This window comes from Lepidochelys kempii, chromosome 6 (genome assembly GCF_965140265.1).
Source record: "Lepidochelys kempii isolate rLepKem1 chromosome 6, rLepKem1.hap2, whole genome shotgun sequence".
Lineage (NCBI taxonomy): Eukaryota > Metazoa > Chordata > Testudines > Cheloniidae > Lepidochelys > Lepidochelys kempii.
The window spans coordinates 34,882,801-34,897,954 of NC_133261.1; the positions used below are offsets into that span (position 1 = coordinate 34,882,801).

Below are 15,154 nucleotides of genomic sequence, written 5' to 3' on the forward strand. Positions count from 1 at the left end.
TGCTATCAGATCTGTTGCATTTACAGTAAGTTGGTTAACAACACTGAAATGTCTACCTTTATCCTCTCAGTCTCAAGCTCTGAGCCAGTGCTGACCAAATGCATTGGGGGGAAGGGATGGTCTGGAAAACTTACTTGTTGCACTTCATCTTGGATTTGCTGCTGAACTGGGGCTGGTTGCCTCACTATGTAGTTTATCTGTCCAACAATGGTTTGCTGAACAGGCTGAGGCTGTTTGGCTTGATTCAGCTGCAAGCTTGGTTGCCCTTGAGCCTGAAGGAGAAGCTCCAAATCCTTTTTCATTTCTTCCAGTTCAAACTGGTGGTGCATTATGTCCAAACTCTGTTGTATGACTTGTTCATGAGCGTTTTCATTCTGACTGGCTGGGGGAGGCAGTGGCTGCGGTTGCTGCTGCATGTGGTTAAGCTTCAGCTTCTGAAGATGACCAAGCTGCACTTGCACAGCTGGAGTCTGCAAAGCAGGCTGGGTGTGCAATTGTTGCACATGACCAGTGTGAACCTGATGAACATCTTGTGGGGGAACCGTGTAAACTGGATGTGGAGTCTGCTGTGGCTGTTGAGCTTGCAAATGTTTTCCCATCCTCACAGACACATTATCCTGCTCTGAATGGGATGGTTGCTGTAGACAAGGCTGCATTATTTTCAAAGGCTGAGGTGTGCCCCTCTGCTCTTTTTCATGCTGCTGAACGTTGTATTGCAGTGGGAAATGCAGTGGCGGCTGCTGTTGCATTTCAAGAGGATGTCTAAAATTCTGATGATGGCGGCTCATCTTGTGCTGAAGACGCTGACCCTTATTCATGTGAGGGATGTTGAGGCAATGGGAGCAACACGCTGGTGTAGGAGACTGAACAGGAGGTGGAAACTGATGTGACTGGTTATGGATAGCCTCAAGCTGTGGTGCTGGCGAATGTTGTCCATGATACATTGATGTCTGTAATCCTTGTACATTTCCAAAGGTTGGGACATCTGAATGAGGAGTGTGTCCACCTTCCATTGTTAAGCCACCTGTGAAAGCAGTACAATTACTTTCGATACAATTAACTTCTACCTTCACTTGTTCCTAGCCAAGGAACTGGGATCTTGACAAACTGTTTACTTTACTACTTTATGGGTAAATTCTACAAAGGCAATTTCTTTGTCTCAGGTTCAATTTTGAAATGACTCAAATCCTGTTTAAAAAGCCCTTTAGGATAACTTCTCATTTTCTTCTATCTTTTCCACTAAACAAAACCATTGAGGATACATTTTCTAAGAATTTTGCATGATTTTAAATCCCACAGAACTCCCTGATGTCAATTGGACTCATGATTAAAACACCAGTCACTGCTTTGAAAAATTGCCACTCAACTCCCATTATTTTAACTGATGGATGTGGCGAAAGCTACCATTTTTTACTAACGTATACACTTAAGTTCTCATCCATAAACATAGGCACACGGAATATTTGTTTTCAGAATGAAAGTAAGACAAATAAGTTGGATGGATGTATGTCATGTAGAAGAGAATCATAAAATCACAGAAGACAGACACGGCCTATAAGGTGATCTTGTCAATCCCTCTGAAAGTACAGGATTATTCCCTACAGTATATTTTCTAGTCCTTTATGCAGTCTAGTGTTAAATGTCTTAAAATGGGATGAGGAATGCCTTTTAGATGTTTGATCAGAAGACTGAACTGGATTACTGGAAAAACCTACTGCAGCCAGCCAATGTATAGCGGGTGGAAGGCACAAGATTGAATGTATGCATATATATTATATAAATAGATATACAACAGGCCCATCCTTAGGTCCACCATGTCTTGTGCATCCACTGCAGTGTGTCTGGGGGAAACAAAGTTGTCTTTAAGCCATCTTTGTGCTCCCCAATCCTGACTGTGCCAGGCACTGGTCAGGTCCCAAGACCATCCAGCAGCAGGGGATGACTGGAGCATAGGGATGCCCCAGCCAAGGCCATTCTGTGGAAGACAGGAAGGAATGGTATAGGACTTGCCACAGTGGCTCTTTTCCACCCAGGGAATCCTCCACTGACTGACCAGGTTGATTTTAGGGCCACTGGAATAGTACAAAGCTGCCACTTGCTAGGGGACGGGGGCCAGTTTGCTCAAAACGGTATTTGGCACAAAACAGGCAAAAATAAACCTCTTGATTTGAATTTGGCATTGAGTGTTACTACAATGTATGTCATTTCAGTTAATTGTTTATGTTCAATCAAATATACTTCATGAATAACAAAGGCATCTACAGAGTAACTTATAATTTGTGGTTTGGGTTTTGTTTTAATGTACTCTAATAAATACTGGAATTAACATGCCCAGCTCTTACCCGTCACTTATTTCCTTCTCATAATAAACTTTCAAATAATTAGGACACAATCACATAGCAAACAGCTTGAAATTAATACATCATTACATAATAAGTTGTTCTAGCCATACTGGTCCCAGGATATGAGAAATAAGGTGGGTGAAGTTAAACCTTTTATGGGGTATCCTATAGAATCCATATAAGGTATTGTATAAGGTATTACCACACCCACCTTGTCTATTATGTAATAAAGCACACAAACAGCTTGCTATGTCATTGTATTCTGTAGATTATCATTATAAAATACCATAAGTGTATGTTCCTGAAAATCTGTAATGTCTTCCTGTGTCTTTTACTCCTCTGAGTTAAATGTATATTAGCTGTTCTGTTTTCTGACCATCATTGATGACATTTACACAAAGACACCCCCACCACCACTCTTCACAAAACCAAAGCAATGTCAGTTGCACAGTTTATTATTGTGCAACTCCCATATAACCAAAGGGGTCACATTTTGTCATGACCTTATCTAACTAAGTCAGCACTTACCACCTGGGGGCCTCCTATTTTACAAGGGATTTTATTATGAATCATTTACCATCGCACAGTATTCTGTGTAAGTTCTTTACATCTACAGCATCGGGCACTCTTTTTCTTGGACAGCTGATCTATTGTACATCACAGTGTAATAATACTTGACATTTAGTGCCGTTCAGCTGCTTTGAAGTGCCCCATGGCAGTGAAATAAGGTTTAACGAGACACTATATTTTACACTATCATGCCCTGCACAATTTCTTAACTAAGGAAAGCTCTTTGAGACAGGGGCTCTCTTTATCGGTGTGTCTAGTACAGCTTTGAGCACCAGCACTTATCTAATACAGAAAATCATAGTCATCATGCTGTATTTTTCTTACCTAAATTGGACAATTGTTTAGTCCAGAAAGAAGGGTCCCAAGTGAATCTGATCTTCCAAGGAGGGCCTACTTCTGTGCTACAATTTGTCTCCAGCAAATGCTGTATCTGAAACACAATCTGGTGAAAAATCAAAGAATCATTGTTTCATCCAGTGGATTTAAAATCATTATCGTTTAATGTTGAAGAAACATTAAATCCTTAAAAGAGTCATTGAGTGGGAATGAATTTAGCCCAATATCATAGAAAGTTCCTCTAACCTCGGCTCCCAGACAACATTCAGATTTATGTTGTGCTGCACAATATGTTTTCTCTTAGTTTTTATTTGCAGGCAACAAGAGCCCCATTCTGAATGTGGCTTTCCCCTGCACCCCGACCTTGTGTGCGGAGTGCCCTGGTAGGCTCCTATCTTTTTAGGGCTCCCCGATCCCTGACTTATGGTTCCTGCACAGTTCAAGCCAGGTTCACAAGGCTTCTCCGACCCATTTCTTTCTGATTCACTATGTTCCTAATTAAGTTACCCTTCTGGATCTTCATTCGTTGTACCACTGCACAATTTCCTCTAATCCAGACAGTGGGTATTACTCTTACCAGTTCCTTACTGAAGAGGAATGGAATGCTGTTTTTACTGCACACTGCCCAGTTGATAAAGTTCTGCACATGTTCAAACTGCCGGTTTAAAACCATGATGCCTTGAAGTTGTTGCTCCAACTTCTGTTTCCTCTCGCTGGTAATTCTCTGGTGATAATGAGAAATAATATGTTCTGCACAACTTTAGCCAGTGTTCAGATATACTTACTATATACAGTCAGTGTGCATCATCAAAGGCATTGTCTGGACGGGCACTTGCTGAAAATTTGGAACCTCTTTGAGCCATCAAGTAGAAAGAGACAGCAGAGCTAACAGATAGGTTCCCTTCTTATGCAACAGACACTTCCAAGTTCCACAGGAACAGATGGGAGCTCAACCCTGAAAAGTGCTGAGCTCTGATCCCATTTTAAGTTTGAGAGAAAAAATATTTTGTTTAACTGATACACTATAACTTACACAAGACATATTCTTTCTTCTGGTTGGGGTTAGGATTTAACTTGCCAAGGCGATGTCAGAAAAACTCTCTTGTTAAACCACTTCTCAGTATCACTGGTATCATCCTCACTTACCTCAAGTTGCTCTAGAAGGTCATTTGTTCGTTTATTGATTTCATTCATCAAAACCATCTTGGCCATTTTGATCTGATTTTCCACTTTTCTGTGCAAATGTTTTACTTCAAATAACCTGTGGGGAAAGTATAAATACACCTTCATGAATCAATCAGCATTCCATTTATTCAGCATTTGATAGTTATTAATTACAATGAGAATAGATTTGAGAATTAATAAAAGACTTAGGGCTTGATCCATCTTCCATTGAAGATAATGGAAAGATCCCCATTGATTTCAGTGGAACTAGATCAGGCTTTCAAACACTTCCCAACTGGTCTTCTAAAATTGCTTCATATACACAACACAAGTCAAGAATATTTAAGGTTGGCAGAATTTAATTTTATTTTTTTATAATTTTGATGGATAATATTGATGTTTTAAGCATTTTTATTTGTATCTATTTAAATTTTCAGAGTTGCACAAAATTATGGTTTTTAAGTATCTGTAAAAATGATCATCTATTTAAATTTTCACAGTTGTGGGAAATTATGTGGTGGTCTGACACTAATTATTTAACAGAAGACATTGAGATTCAATAAATTAAACCTTTATAACCATTAAATACAAATTTCCAGCATCGCATGTCAAAAAGTACAAGTAAATATAATTGAATCAAACTTTCATAAGTTCTCAAGCAGCACTTTCTTTATTTTGCCTATCTGTAAATGTCAATGATCATGGATGGAAATGTTTTGGTTTGTGCGTTTACTGACATTTACTGATAAGGATAGCTCAGTGGTTTGAGCATTGGCCTGCTAAACCCAGGGTTATGAGTCCAATCTTTGAGGGAGCCATTTAGAAATCTGGGGCAAAAATTGGGGATTGGTCCTGCTTTGAGCAGGGGGTTGGACTAGATGATCTCCTGAGGTCCCTACCAAACCCTGATATTCTATGATTCTAGGATATTTTACTTGCTTTACTCTTCTCCCTAGGGAACAGAGAAAACTACATCTACCCTCTGCATACCAGAAATCCTCACATGGTTCAGATGGACAGCTGACAACAGAGAGGCAAAAGAAAGAAAAATAATAGTCTCAAATAAATATCTTTAATTTACTTTCAGAAAAATTAATGTCTAATTAATTACTTCATACCACACTACAGTATAGATGGATTTTATATGGGTTTGAGGGTTTTAAAACTGATCTCAACTTTTCCATTAATTCATAGAATCATAGAATATCAGGGTTGGAAGGGACCCCAGAAGGTCATCTAGTCCAACCCCCTGCTTAAAGCAGGACCAATTCCCAGTTAAATCATCCCAGCCAGGGCTTTGTCAAGCCTGACCTTAAAAACCTCTAAGGAAGGAGATTCTACCACCTCCCTAGGTAACGCATTCCAGTGTTTCACCACCCTCTTAGTGAAAAAGTTTTTCCTAATATCCAATCTAAACCTCCCCCACTGCAACTTGAGACCATTACTCCTCGTTCTGTCATCTGCTACCATTGAGAACAGTCTAGAGCCATCCTCTTTGGAACCCCCTTTCAGGTGGTTGAAAGCAGCTATCAAATCCCCCCTCATTCTTCTCTTCTGCAGGCTAAACAATCCCAGCTCCCTCAGCCTCTCCTCATAACTCATGTGTTCCAGTCCCCTAATCATTTTTGTTGCCCTTCGCTGGACTCTCTCCAATTTATCCACATCCTTCTTGAAGTGTGGGGCCCAAAACTGGACACAGTACTCCAGATGAGGCCTCACCAATGTCGAATAGAGGGGAACGATCACGTCCCTCGATCTGCTCGCTATGCGCCTACTTATACATCCCAAAATGCCATTGGCCTTCTTGGCAACAAGGGCACACTGCTGACTCATATCCAGCTTCTCGTCCACTGTCACCCCTAGGTCCTTTTCCGCAGAACTGCTGCCTAGCCATTCGGTCCCTAGTCTGTACCTGTGCATTGGGTTCTTCCGTCCTAAGTGCAGGACCCTGCACTTATCCTTATTGAACCTCATCAGATTTCTTTTGGCCCAATCCTCCAATTTGTCTAGGTCCTTCTGTATCCTATCCCTCCCCTCCAGCGTATCTACCACTCCTCCCAGTTTAGTATCATCCGCAAATTTGCTGAGAGTGCAATCCACACCATCCTCCAGATCATTTATGAAGATATTGAACAAAACCGGCCCCAGGACCGACCCTTGGGGCACTCCACTCGATACCGGCTGCCAACTAGACATGGAGCCATTGATCACTACCCGTTGAGCCCGACAATCTAGCCAGCTTTCTATCCACCTTATAGTGCATTCATCCAGCCCATACTTCCTTAACTTGCTGACAAGAATACTGTGGGAGACCGTGTCTAAAGCTTTGCTAAAGTCAAGAAACAATACATCCACTGCTTTCCCTTCATCCACAGAACCAGTAATCTCATCATAAAAGGCGATTAGATTAGTCAGGCATGACCTTCCCTTGGTGAATCCATGCTGGCTGTTCCTGATCACTTTCCTCTTATGCAAGTGCTTCAGGATTGATTCTTTGAGGACCTGCTCCATGATTTTTCCAGGGACTGAGGTGAGGCTGACTGGCCTGTAGTTCCCAGGATCCTCCTTCTTCCCTTTTTTAAAGATTGGCACTACATTAGCCTTTTTCCAGTCATCCGGGACTTCCCCGGTTCGCCACGAGTTTTCAAAGATAATGGCCAATGGCTCTGCAATCACAGCCGCCAATTCCTTCAGCACTCTCGGATGCAACTCGTCCGGCCCCATGGACTTGTGCACGTCCAGCTTTTCTAAATAGTCCCTAACCACCTCTATCTCCACAGAGGGCTGGCCATCTCTTCCCCATGTTGTGATGCCCAGCGCAGCAGTCTGGGAGCTGACCTTGTTAGTGAAAACAGAGGCAAAAAAAGCATTGAGTACATTAGCTTTTTCCACGTCCTCTGTCACTAGGTTGCCTCCCTCATTCAGTAAGGGGCCCACACATTCCTTGGCTTTCTTCTTGTTGCCAATATACCTGAAGAAACCCTTCTTGTTACTCTTGACATCTCTGGCTAGCTGCAGCTCCAGGTGCGATTTGGCCCTCCTGATAACATTCCTACATGCCCGAGCAATATTTTTATACTCTTCCCTGGTCATATGTCCAACCTTCCACTTCTGGTAAGCTTCTTTTTTATGTTTAAGATCCGCTAGGATTTCACCATTAAGCCAAGCTGGTCGCCTGCCATATTTACTATTCTTTCGACTCATTGGGATGGTTTGTCCCTGTAACCTCAACAGGGATTCCTTGAAATACAGCCAGCTCTCCTGGACTCCTTTCCCCTTCAAGTTAGTCCCCCAGGGGATCCTGGCCATCCGTTCCCTGAGGGAGTCGAAGTCTGCTTTCCTGAAGTCCAGGGTCCGTATCCTGCTGCTTACCTTTCTTCCCTGCGTCAGGATCCTGAACTCAACCAACTCATGGTCACTGCCTCCCAGATTCCCATCCACTTTTGCTTCCCCCACTAATTCTACCCGGTTTGTGAGCAGCAGGTCAAGAAAAGCGCCCCCCCTAGTTGGCTCCTCTAGCACTTGCGCCAGGAAATTGTCCCCTACGCTTTCCAAAAACTTCCTGGATTGTCTATGCACCGCTGTATTGCTCTCCCAGCAGATATCAGGAAAATTGAAGTCACCCATGAGAATCAGGGCATGCGATCTAGTAGCTTCCGTGAGCTGCCGGAAGAAAGCCTCATCCACCTCATCCCCCTGGTCCGGTGGTCTATAGCAGACTCCCACCACTACATCACTCTTGTTGCACACACTTCTAAACTTAATCCAGAGACACTCAGGTTTTTCTGCAGTTTCGTACCGGAGCTCTGAGCAGTCATACTGCTCCCTTACATACAGTGCTACTCCCCCACCTTTTCTGCCCTGCCTGTCCTTCCTGAACAGTTTATAACCATCCATGACAGTACTCCAGTCATGTGAGTTATCCCACCAAGTCTCTGTTATTCCGATCACGTCGTAGTTCCTTGACATCACCAGGATGTAATTGGCCTGACAGCAAACAAATCCAGCATAAGTAACTGAAAATCAGTTCATATAATGAACTATCTTCTACTGTTACACCATTTAGGCTATGTCTACACTAGAGATCTTATAGCGGCACAGCTGTACTAATGCAGCTGTGCCACTGTAAGATCTCTCCTGTAGCCGCTCTATGCCGATGGGAGAGATCTCTCCCATCGATATAATTAAACCACCCCCAACGAGTGAGCGGCAGTCGCTATGTCAGCAGGAGAAGCTCTCCTGCCAACATAGCACTGTGTACACTACCCCTTATGCCAGTGAAACTTATGTCATTCCGGGAGGTGTTTTTTTTCACACTCCTGAGCAACATATGATTTGCCAACATAAGTGCTAGGATAGACATGGCTTTAGTTCATAGAGCTTGGTTGCCAGGTTTGTTGAAAAAACAAGTACTAGATTTTTATATAATAGATAGTTCTGATCTTTTCTTCTTCTACTTCGGTATTACTACATAACATCAAAATATCTTTGGAAATTGCAGTCAATTGTCATACACTCTTTCAGTCTGCCCCAGTTCTGTAGTACTGAGAAATGGCATCTTTGCCCGTTTAACTGTATTGGTATATTTGAGATATTTAAATCTACCTATTATTTTCTACGTGTAAAGAAAAAAAATCTCATACCTTTAGCTAACACTGGCTAGCTGCATTTTAACCGAAACGGGATTTTTACTGAATACCTCCTGTCATGTGCGACGGTTACCTGTCTTCAAGCTGTTTAGCTGAGACCTGCATCCCAGTTTTTCTCTCTTCCACTTTGGCTGTTACATTTTCTAGGATAACCCTCTGATTCTGCAAAGCCTCTTCAAGATGCATGAACCTGGGAAAGTAGGGAAGTTTCACATGGTTTACTGTTCTGTTCACAAATTAGCCATTCTTCAGGTCATCCCTAAATATTTTTCCTTCTTTGCTAGGTTACAATAAGGCATTGTCGTTACTTAGCAGATTGATAATAAATCAGAATAGAATTAAGAGCTCAGTTGTGCCTGCCAGGACACACTGGGAGCTGCACCAATCCCAAACGAATTTGCCCATTGTTATTTTCCACCTGTTGCTACTATCTTTTATTGGGTGCAGTTTATTATTTCTCTCTGTGCGGCCAGCAAGCTCTGCTGGTGAGCACATAGGGTGTTTAGAGTAAGGGGCTTTCCTCCACAGCCTCTGGATGGCTATGAACCCCCAGCAAGGGAGTTGGAAAGGAACAATCCCTACACTCCCCCACAAAGATTCCAGCTATGCCTAGCTTTTACATGGGTCCTTTCACCCTTCCTCTTCTCTACACAAAGGTTCATGCATGGTCTTGCCTTAAATAAGTGCATGTGCCTAAGACCTAGATAAAAACATAGTTGGGATCAATCTATTTAGGAGAGGAGCAACTAAGGACACACTACAGACAGTCAGAGAAGCCAGGTTTGTATTTCTTATGGATTTATTTCAAAAAAATATTCTTTGCTAATTTCAAAAAATATATATAATGCAAGACAAACCTTACAGGCCATATTACTATCTCACAACCTGAGCTGCTAGACTGCACTGATGAGAAACTAATATTTATAGAAAAATTTCAAAGGGACCTCAATCTGAGCATCCAAAATTGTTCACCTAAAACTCAAAAAGCACCCGTCCTGTGGTGTACATGAGCAAATACATCTACCACCTAAATACAGGCTGCAGTAAAACAGATACGTCATTTTCACTGCCCACATTCACTTGCTTCCCATATTCTTCTGCTTCCCTTCTAACCCCTTGCCATGATCCCACCTTCCCTTCTAATCACCAACTCTCTATATCCCCTGACATCCAACACCTCTGTATCCCACCCGTCCTGTTCCACGCATTACTACCCACACATAGTCACAGCCTCACCTCACAAAAATCTCCTTCAATTTCGACATAAAACTTCCCATGGCGCACACACACCTTCTCACAATCACAGTCAAACTCACAACGTTGACCTCAGAATTCTTTTTGTAAAAATAATACATTATAGACTCTTTAAATAAAAGTATATCTATTGGTGAGATTTCTTAGCTATGCCAAGACCAGAATTCAGGTTAGTCTGATTGTGAGGAACTGGATGTGCACATGGTGGTTGGATAGACACTGGAATTGGAAGGGCATGAGCTGCAGAGGCTGTTAGCATGTCTGGCTATTAAGCTGTTCAGGTGCAAGTCATGTGAATTGAGTTTGGCATGCCTGTTAAAGTTGTATTAACCTGTGATTTCCTTGAATTTTGGTGTCTGCAACTTCAAGGCCAAGTTAACTGTTTTTAGGTGGGGTCAATAAGGAATTCATGTTTGGTACCTGTGTTCCTTGTGTTCGGTCAGAAGGCAGTTGCGGCAAGTAAGGACATCACAGGTCTCACAAAACAGTTTAAGGCTCTCTTGACAGTGTATGGGGCAAAACAAGGAAAACTCATTTGCTCCCCCTTCAGTTCCTGGAAAATATAAGACAGTGGAGACACTGAACACTAATTGCAACTGTGGCACTGCAAAGCTGCCTTGGTTTTGCCTTTTACATATTCCATTGTTGCCAACTCTCATAATTTTATTGCAAATCTTGACGTTGTTCTTAAAGCCTCAGCTCTTGGAGTCACGTGAGTCTTACTTTTTAAAAAAACATAAAAGTTAAGTTTCTAGCCTTTATGGTTGCAGAGCAAAACTTGAAAACATGACCTGAGTGCAGCCTAAAGGCTCAGACACCAGATCACAAAGCAAAAGAACCCAAATTGTAGTATTTTTAAAATCTCATGATGGGAGAGGGGGGTTGATTCATGACTCTGGAATGCTTGAAGTTGCCAATACTGATACTGTAACAAAGAAACTGGTGTAACATGCAGTAAAATAAATATGCTAAGTGAATCCAAAGTCAGGACAGAAGGAAGGAGATTTTTATTCCTAAAAAGGTTTCTGTGGGGTTTTCTCCACACTCATGTTTGGCTTCTGTGTTCAAATGCAGCATTACATAAAACTTCAACAACTTGCGGTTACTATATCTGCTCTTGTGCACTAAAACAGGGTTAGCATTCGTCCCCAAACAGAAGTGATAAGCAATGCACAGTGGAACTGCGAAGTGGGAGGGTTGCATGTATGCAGTCTATACTTGCCTTCCCCCACATGGGGAGGAATTGCCTTAGAAAGAGAAAGAGAGCTTGGGAGCAGGGTGAGAGAGAACTCAAAGGGATGGTGAAACAAGAGTAACAAAGCCCCCTTTCTAGAATTATATGCTCACAAGTGCATCTGTGTTGAAAACTCAGAAACTATTTTCTTGAATCCCAGAGGCTCCAGATAAGTGTTCAGACTTGAGATCTCAAACTTAGTCCACCCACCTAACCATTTTAAGGTTCACCCATCACTAGCTCATAATAGGGCAAAAGCAGTTTACAGAGCACATTTTCATCTGTTTCAGAGTAACAGCCGTGTTAGTCTGTATTCGCAAAAAGAAAAGGAGGACTTGTGGCACCTTAGAGACTAACCAATTTATTTGAGCATGAGCTTTCGTGAGCTACAGCTCACTTCATCGGATGCATATCGTGGAAACTGCAGCAGACTTTATATATACAGAGAGAATATGAACCAATACCTCCTTCCACCCCACTGTCCTGCTGGTAATAGCTTATCTAAAGTGATCGCTCTCCTTACAATGTGTATGATAATCAAGTTGGGCCATTTCCAGCACAAATCCACCTTTTCTCACACACACACACACACACACACACACACACCCCACACACACTCACAAACCCACTGTGTGAGGGTGTGTGTGTGAGAAAAGGTGGATTTGTGCTGGAAATGGCCCAACTTGATTATCATACACATTGTAAGGAGAGCGATCACTTTAGATAAGCTATTACCAGCAGGAGAGTGGGGTGGGAGGAGGTATTGTTTCATGCTTTGTGTGTATATAAAAAGATCTTCTACACTTTCCACAGTATGCATCCGATGAAGTGAGCTGTAGCTCATGAAAGCTCATGCTCAAATAAATTGGTTAGTCTCTAAGGTGCCACAAGTACTCCTTTTCTATTTTCATCTGTGGAGACCCAGCTTAGGTTGCAAGTGAAAATAAATGTAATATCTCCATATTAGTTCCACTTCATGCACATCACCAAATCTTCACAGAGTCTGGCATGACAGGCAGTCTTTGTTGAAGAGAGGCTGACGGCTCAAACAGATCAGGACTAAGGTGTTGTCACAGAACTATGCCGAGGAGTTCACACAGCCCCTGCCCATAACATGGCTGACTCTAGACCATGTTATTAGGTCTTTTATAAGCATTGCATTTTTGGGGGGAGGGAGCACATAATCACATCCCAAAGGAACACCCTTGCGGAGACTGTGTCCTGTGTTGTCACCATCTCTCGAAAATGTCTCTGAAGTTACCAACTCTAGATTAATAGTCTTCAGTTCCCTGTTTATACAAATGTGGATGATAATACTTCCTTTCTTCCACACTTTGCCTGGTATATCTATCAGACACTAAGCAATCTGGGGCAGCGACTGCTTCTTACTGTGAGTCAGTACAATCCCCAAATCAGGCCATTATGGGGCATCTGGGCCCTGCTGTAATATAAACAAATAATACCAACAACACTAATCTGACAACAAAGAAATGGAGTACAATAGGCCAGTGACTAATATGGTGAATAAGCCTTCATGCAGTTAAATCACAAGAAGAATCCAGAGATGGACTACAAAGCTTTGAACCAATGTATTCTAATAAGACACATTTGTCTTGAAGCTGATGATGTCTTTGTTTCACAGGATGTTGCCAGTGAAGAAAAAAGAAGGACCAGTCACAGAGAGTGAACTCTTGCCATCTCAGGCAGATCCCTAGTTCATTGTGTGCTTACTTATGCAAAAATATATCACTCTGCTCACAGCTGAGTCTCTCTCTGATGTACTATATAATACAAATCTATTCTTCCTTAGGTGAGCCAAAAAGTTTGGCCCAGAGAGCCAAACTATTTCTGAATTGAGAAGTGTGTGTTTTAGTTCAAGACCATTGCTAACACATATTTGTAGACAATTTTTTTTAAACACATGCATCAACCACGTTAGTCCCTGTTCTAATTCAGTCACTTAATGCTAGTTTCAAAGTCATGATATAAAAGGCACAATAGACTCCTGAGGTTTGCTTACAGTGAGGCCCTTCTTGTTTCTGACGCTTAGAATAAAAGTATGGATGGATGGAATCCATCCCCTGCCTCTCAGGACAGCATGAATCTGAGCAGTTAAAATCAAGTATCTTATTGCGTTCTTGGCTAGATTTCCAGCCTATTCTCTATATTGATGATTAAGTTCATTTACTGCCTCAAAATTCAAAGCTGTCTTTCTTTCCATCCTGGATTTAACGTGTAATAAGATAATTTGTATGAGGTATTAGATCAACATTTTTATGCAACCGCATAGCATATTTTACCTTTTTGATACATTAGTAACCATGGTGTCATGTTTTATTTTTCATGGATGTGTAATTACTTGACATTGTTTTGTATTATCACTATGTAAAATTTTAATAAACAGTATTATTAAAAAATTGAAGTTGAGCCTGAATTTTATTCATCTCTCTCGTAATAGCCTTCTCTGTATCCAAGAAAGAACTCATGCTTCATGAATTCACAATCCCATGTTTTCAATGGGTTTCTAGTTTCTGTGCAAACACCTGCTTATGCATTAAAAATCTCTGCAAAAAATCAAGCAGTTAGATGTTCAAGGGTGATTTTCCTCTACCTTATCAGAGCAGTGTACCAAATGCAGACAGCAACATAATCTGTACCTCAGGTCTCAATCTGAAAAACATCTTGAGATGTTCTGTGTCCCATCTCCCAGCAGGCTCATGAGAGGCATGATGGTTATACTGTGAAAGTACAGGACCAAGGCTACCCCTGCTGTTTGGGTTTTGAGGACAACGCAAATAGCTCTTGCTTATAGCAGGAACAGTTTTTTAAGGTCAAACCGGTCCAAGTACCATGAAACACTCTGATTTACAGTCATACAGCAAAAGCTTCCACTTTGCTTTCTCCCTCTGAAAGATCGGTAGCCTACTGGTGATTTAAATCATTCCAAAGAAATCAATGTTTTTTCAGTATGATGTCAGATTTAAAAGACAGCCACTTTTCAAATGGAAACTAGGGAAATACCCTTGTCAGCTGTAATCACACAGATTCAAAGCCACATCACTCTAGTAACTCCCAGGACTCAATAAACATATCAGGTGCCAACTGGCACTCTCATTACATTGCTTGCATTCTACACTTACTTTTATTCCCAGTTCAGAATTATGCTCTCCATGTGGGAATCACAGCTATCATAATCCAAGTCAGTTTATTGAGCATCATCTCAACAATAGTAAGGAATCATTTGCCCTATGTACTGGCACTACCATCACTTTCCTTCAGAATGTGAGTTTTGAAACAGATTAAGAAAATAACTATCTAATTCACAGAAGCTTAAAATTGGCATTTTAACTCTCTTTTTTTAAAAAAAAAAAGATGAACACATTCACCATTTTGGATCACCTCTTCCAAGGCCTGCATACAGTAATTGTCCTTATCTCAAACAAATATAAGACAGTGTGATCTCTGTAGGTATGTTTACACTGCAATTAAAAACCTGCAGCTGACCCTTGCCAGCTGCCTCGGACTCAAGGGACTAGAGCTAAAGGGATGTCTATAAAATCATGAATGGTGTGGAGAAAGTGAATAAGAAAGTGTTAATTATCCCT

The 15,154-nt window shown here is 41.6% G+C and overlaps 1 protein-coding gene across 12 annotated transcripts in view; it reads right to left on the minus strand.

Annotated features, from left to right (window-relative positions):
- TRIM66 (tripartite motif containing 66) overlaps positions 1-15,154 on the minus strand; it is an 87,384-nt gene that overhangs the window by 35,217 nt on the left and 37,013 nt on the right. For all 12 annotated transcript variants that reach the window (XM_073347482.1, XM_073347481.1, XM_073347479.1 and 9 more), the window contains 6 exons: positions 10,736-10,868; positions 9,135-9,251; positions 4,395-4,509; positions 3,826-3,972; positions 3,237-3,354; positions 135-1,024 (listed from right to left, as the gene is read on the minus strand). In XM_073347482.1, coding sequence (XP_073203583.1) covers positions 135-1,024; positions 3,237-3,354; positions 3,826-3,972; positions 4,395-4,509; positions 9,135-9,251; positions 10,736-10,868 — 1,520 coding nt within the window. The remainder of the gene's footprint in view (positions 1-134; positions 1,025-3,236; positions 3,355-3,825; positions 3,973-4,394; positions 4,510-9,134; positions 9,252-10,735; positions 10,869-15,154) is intronic.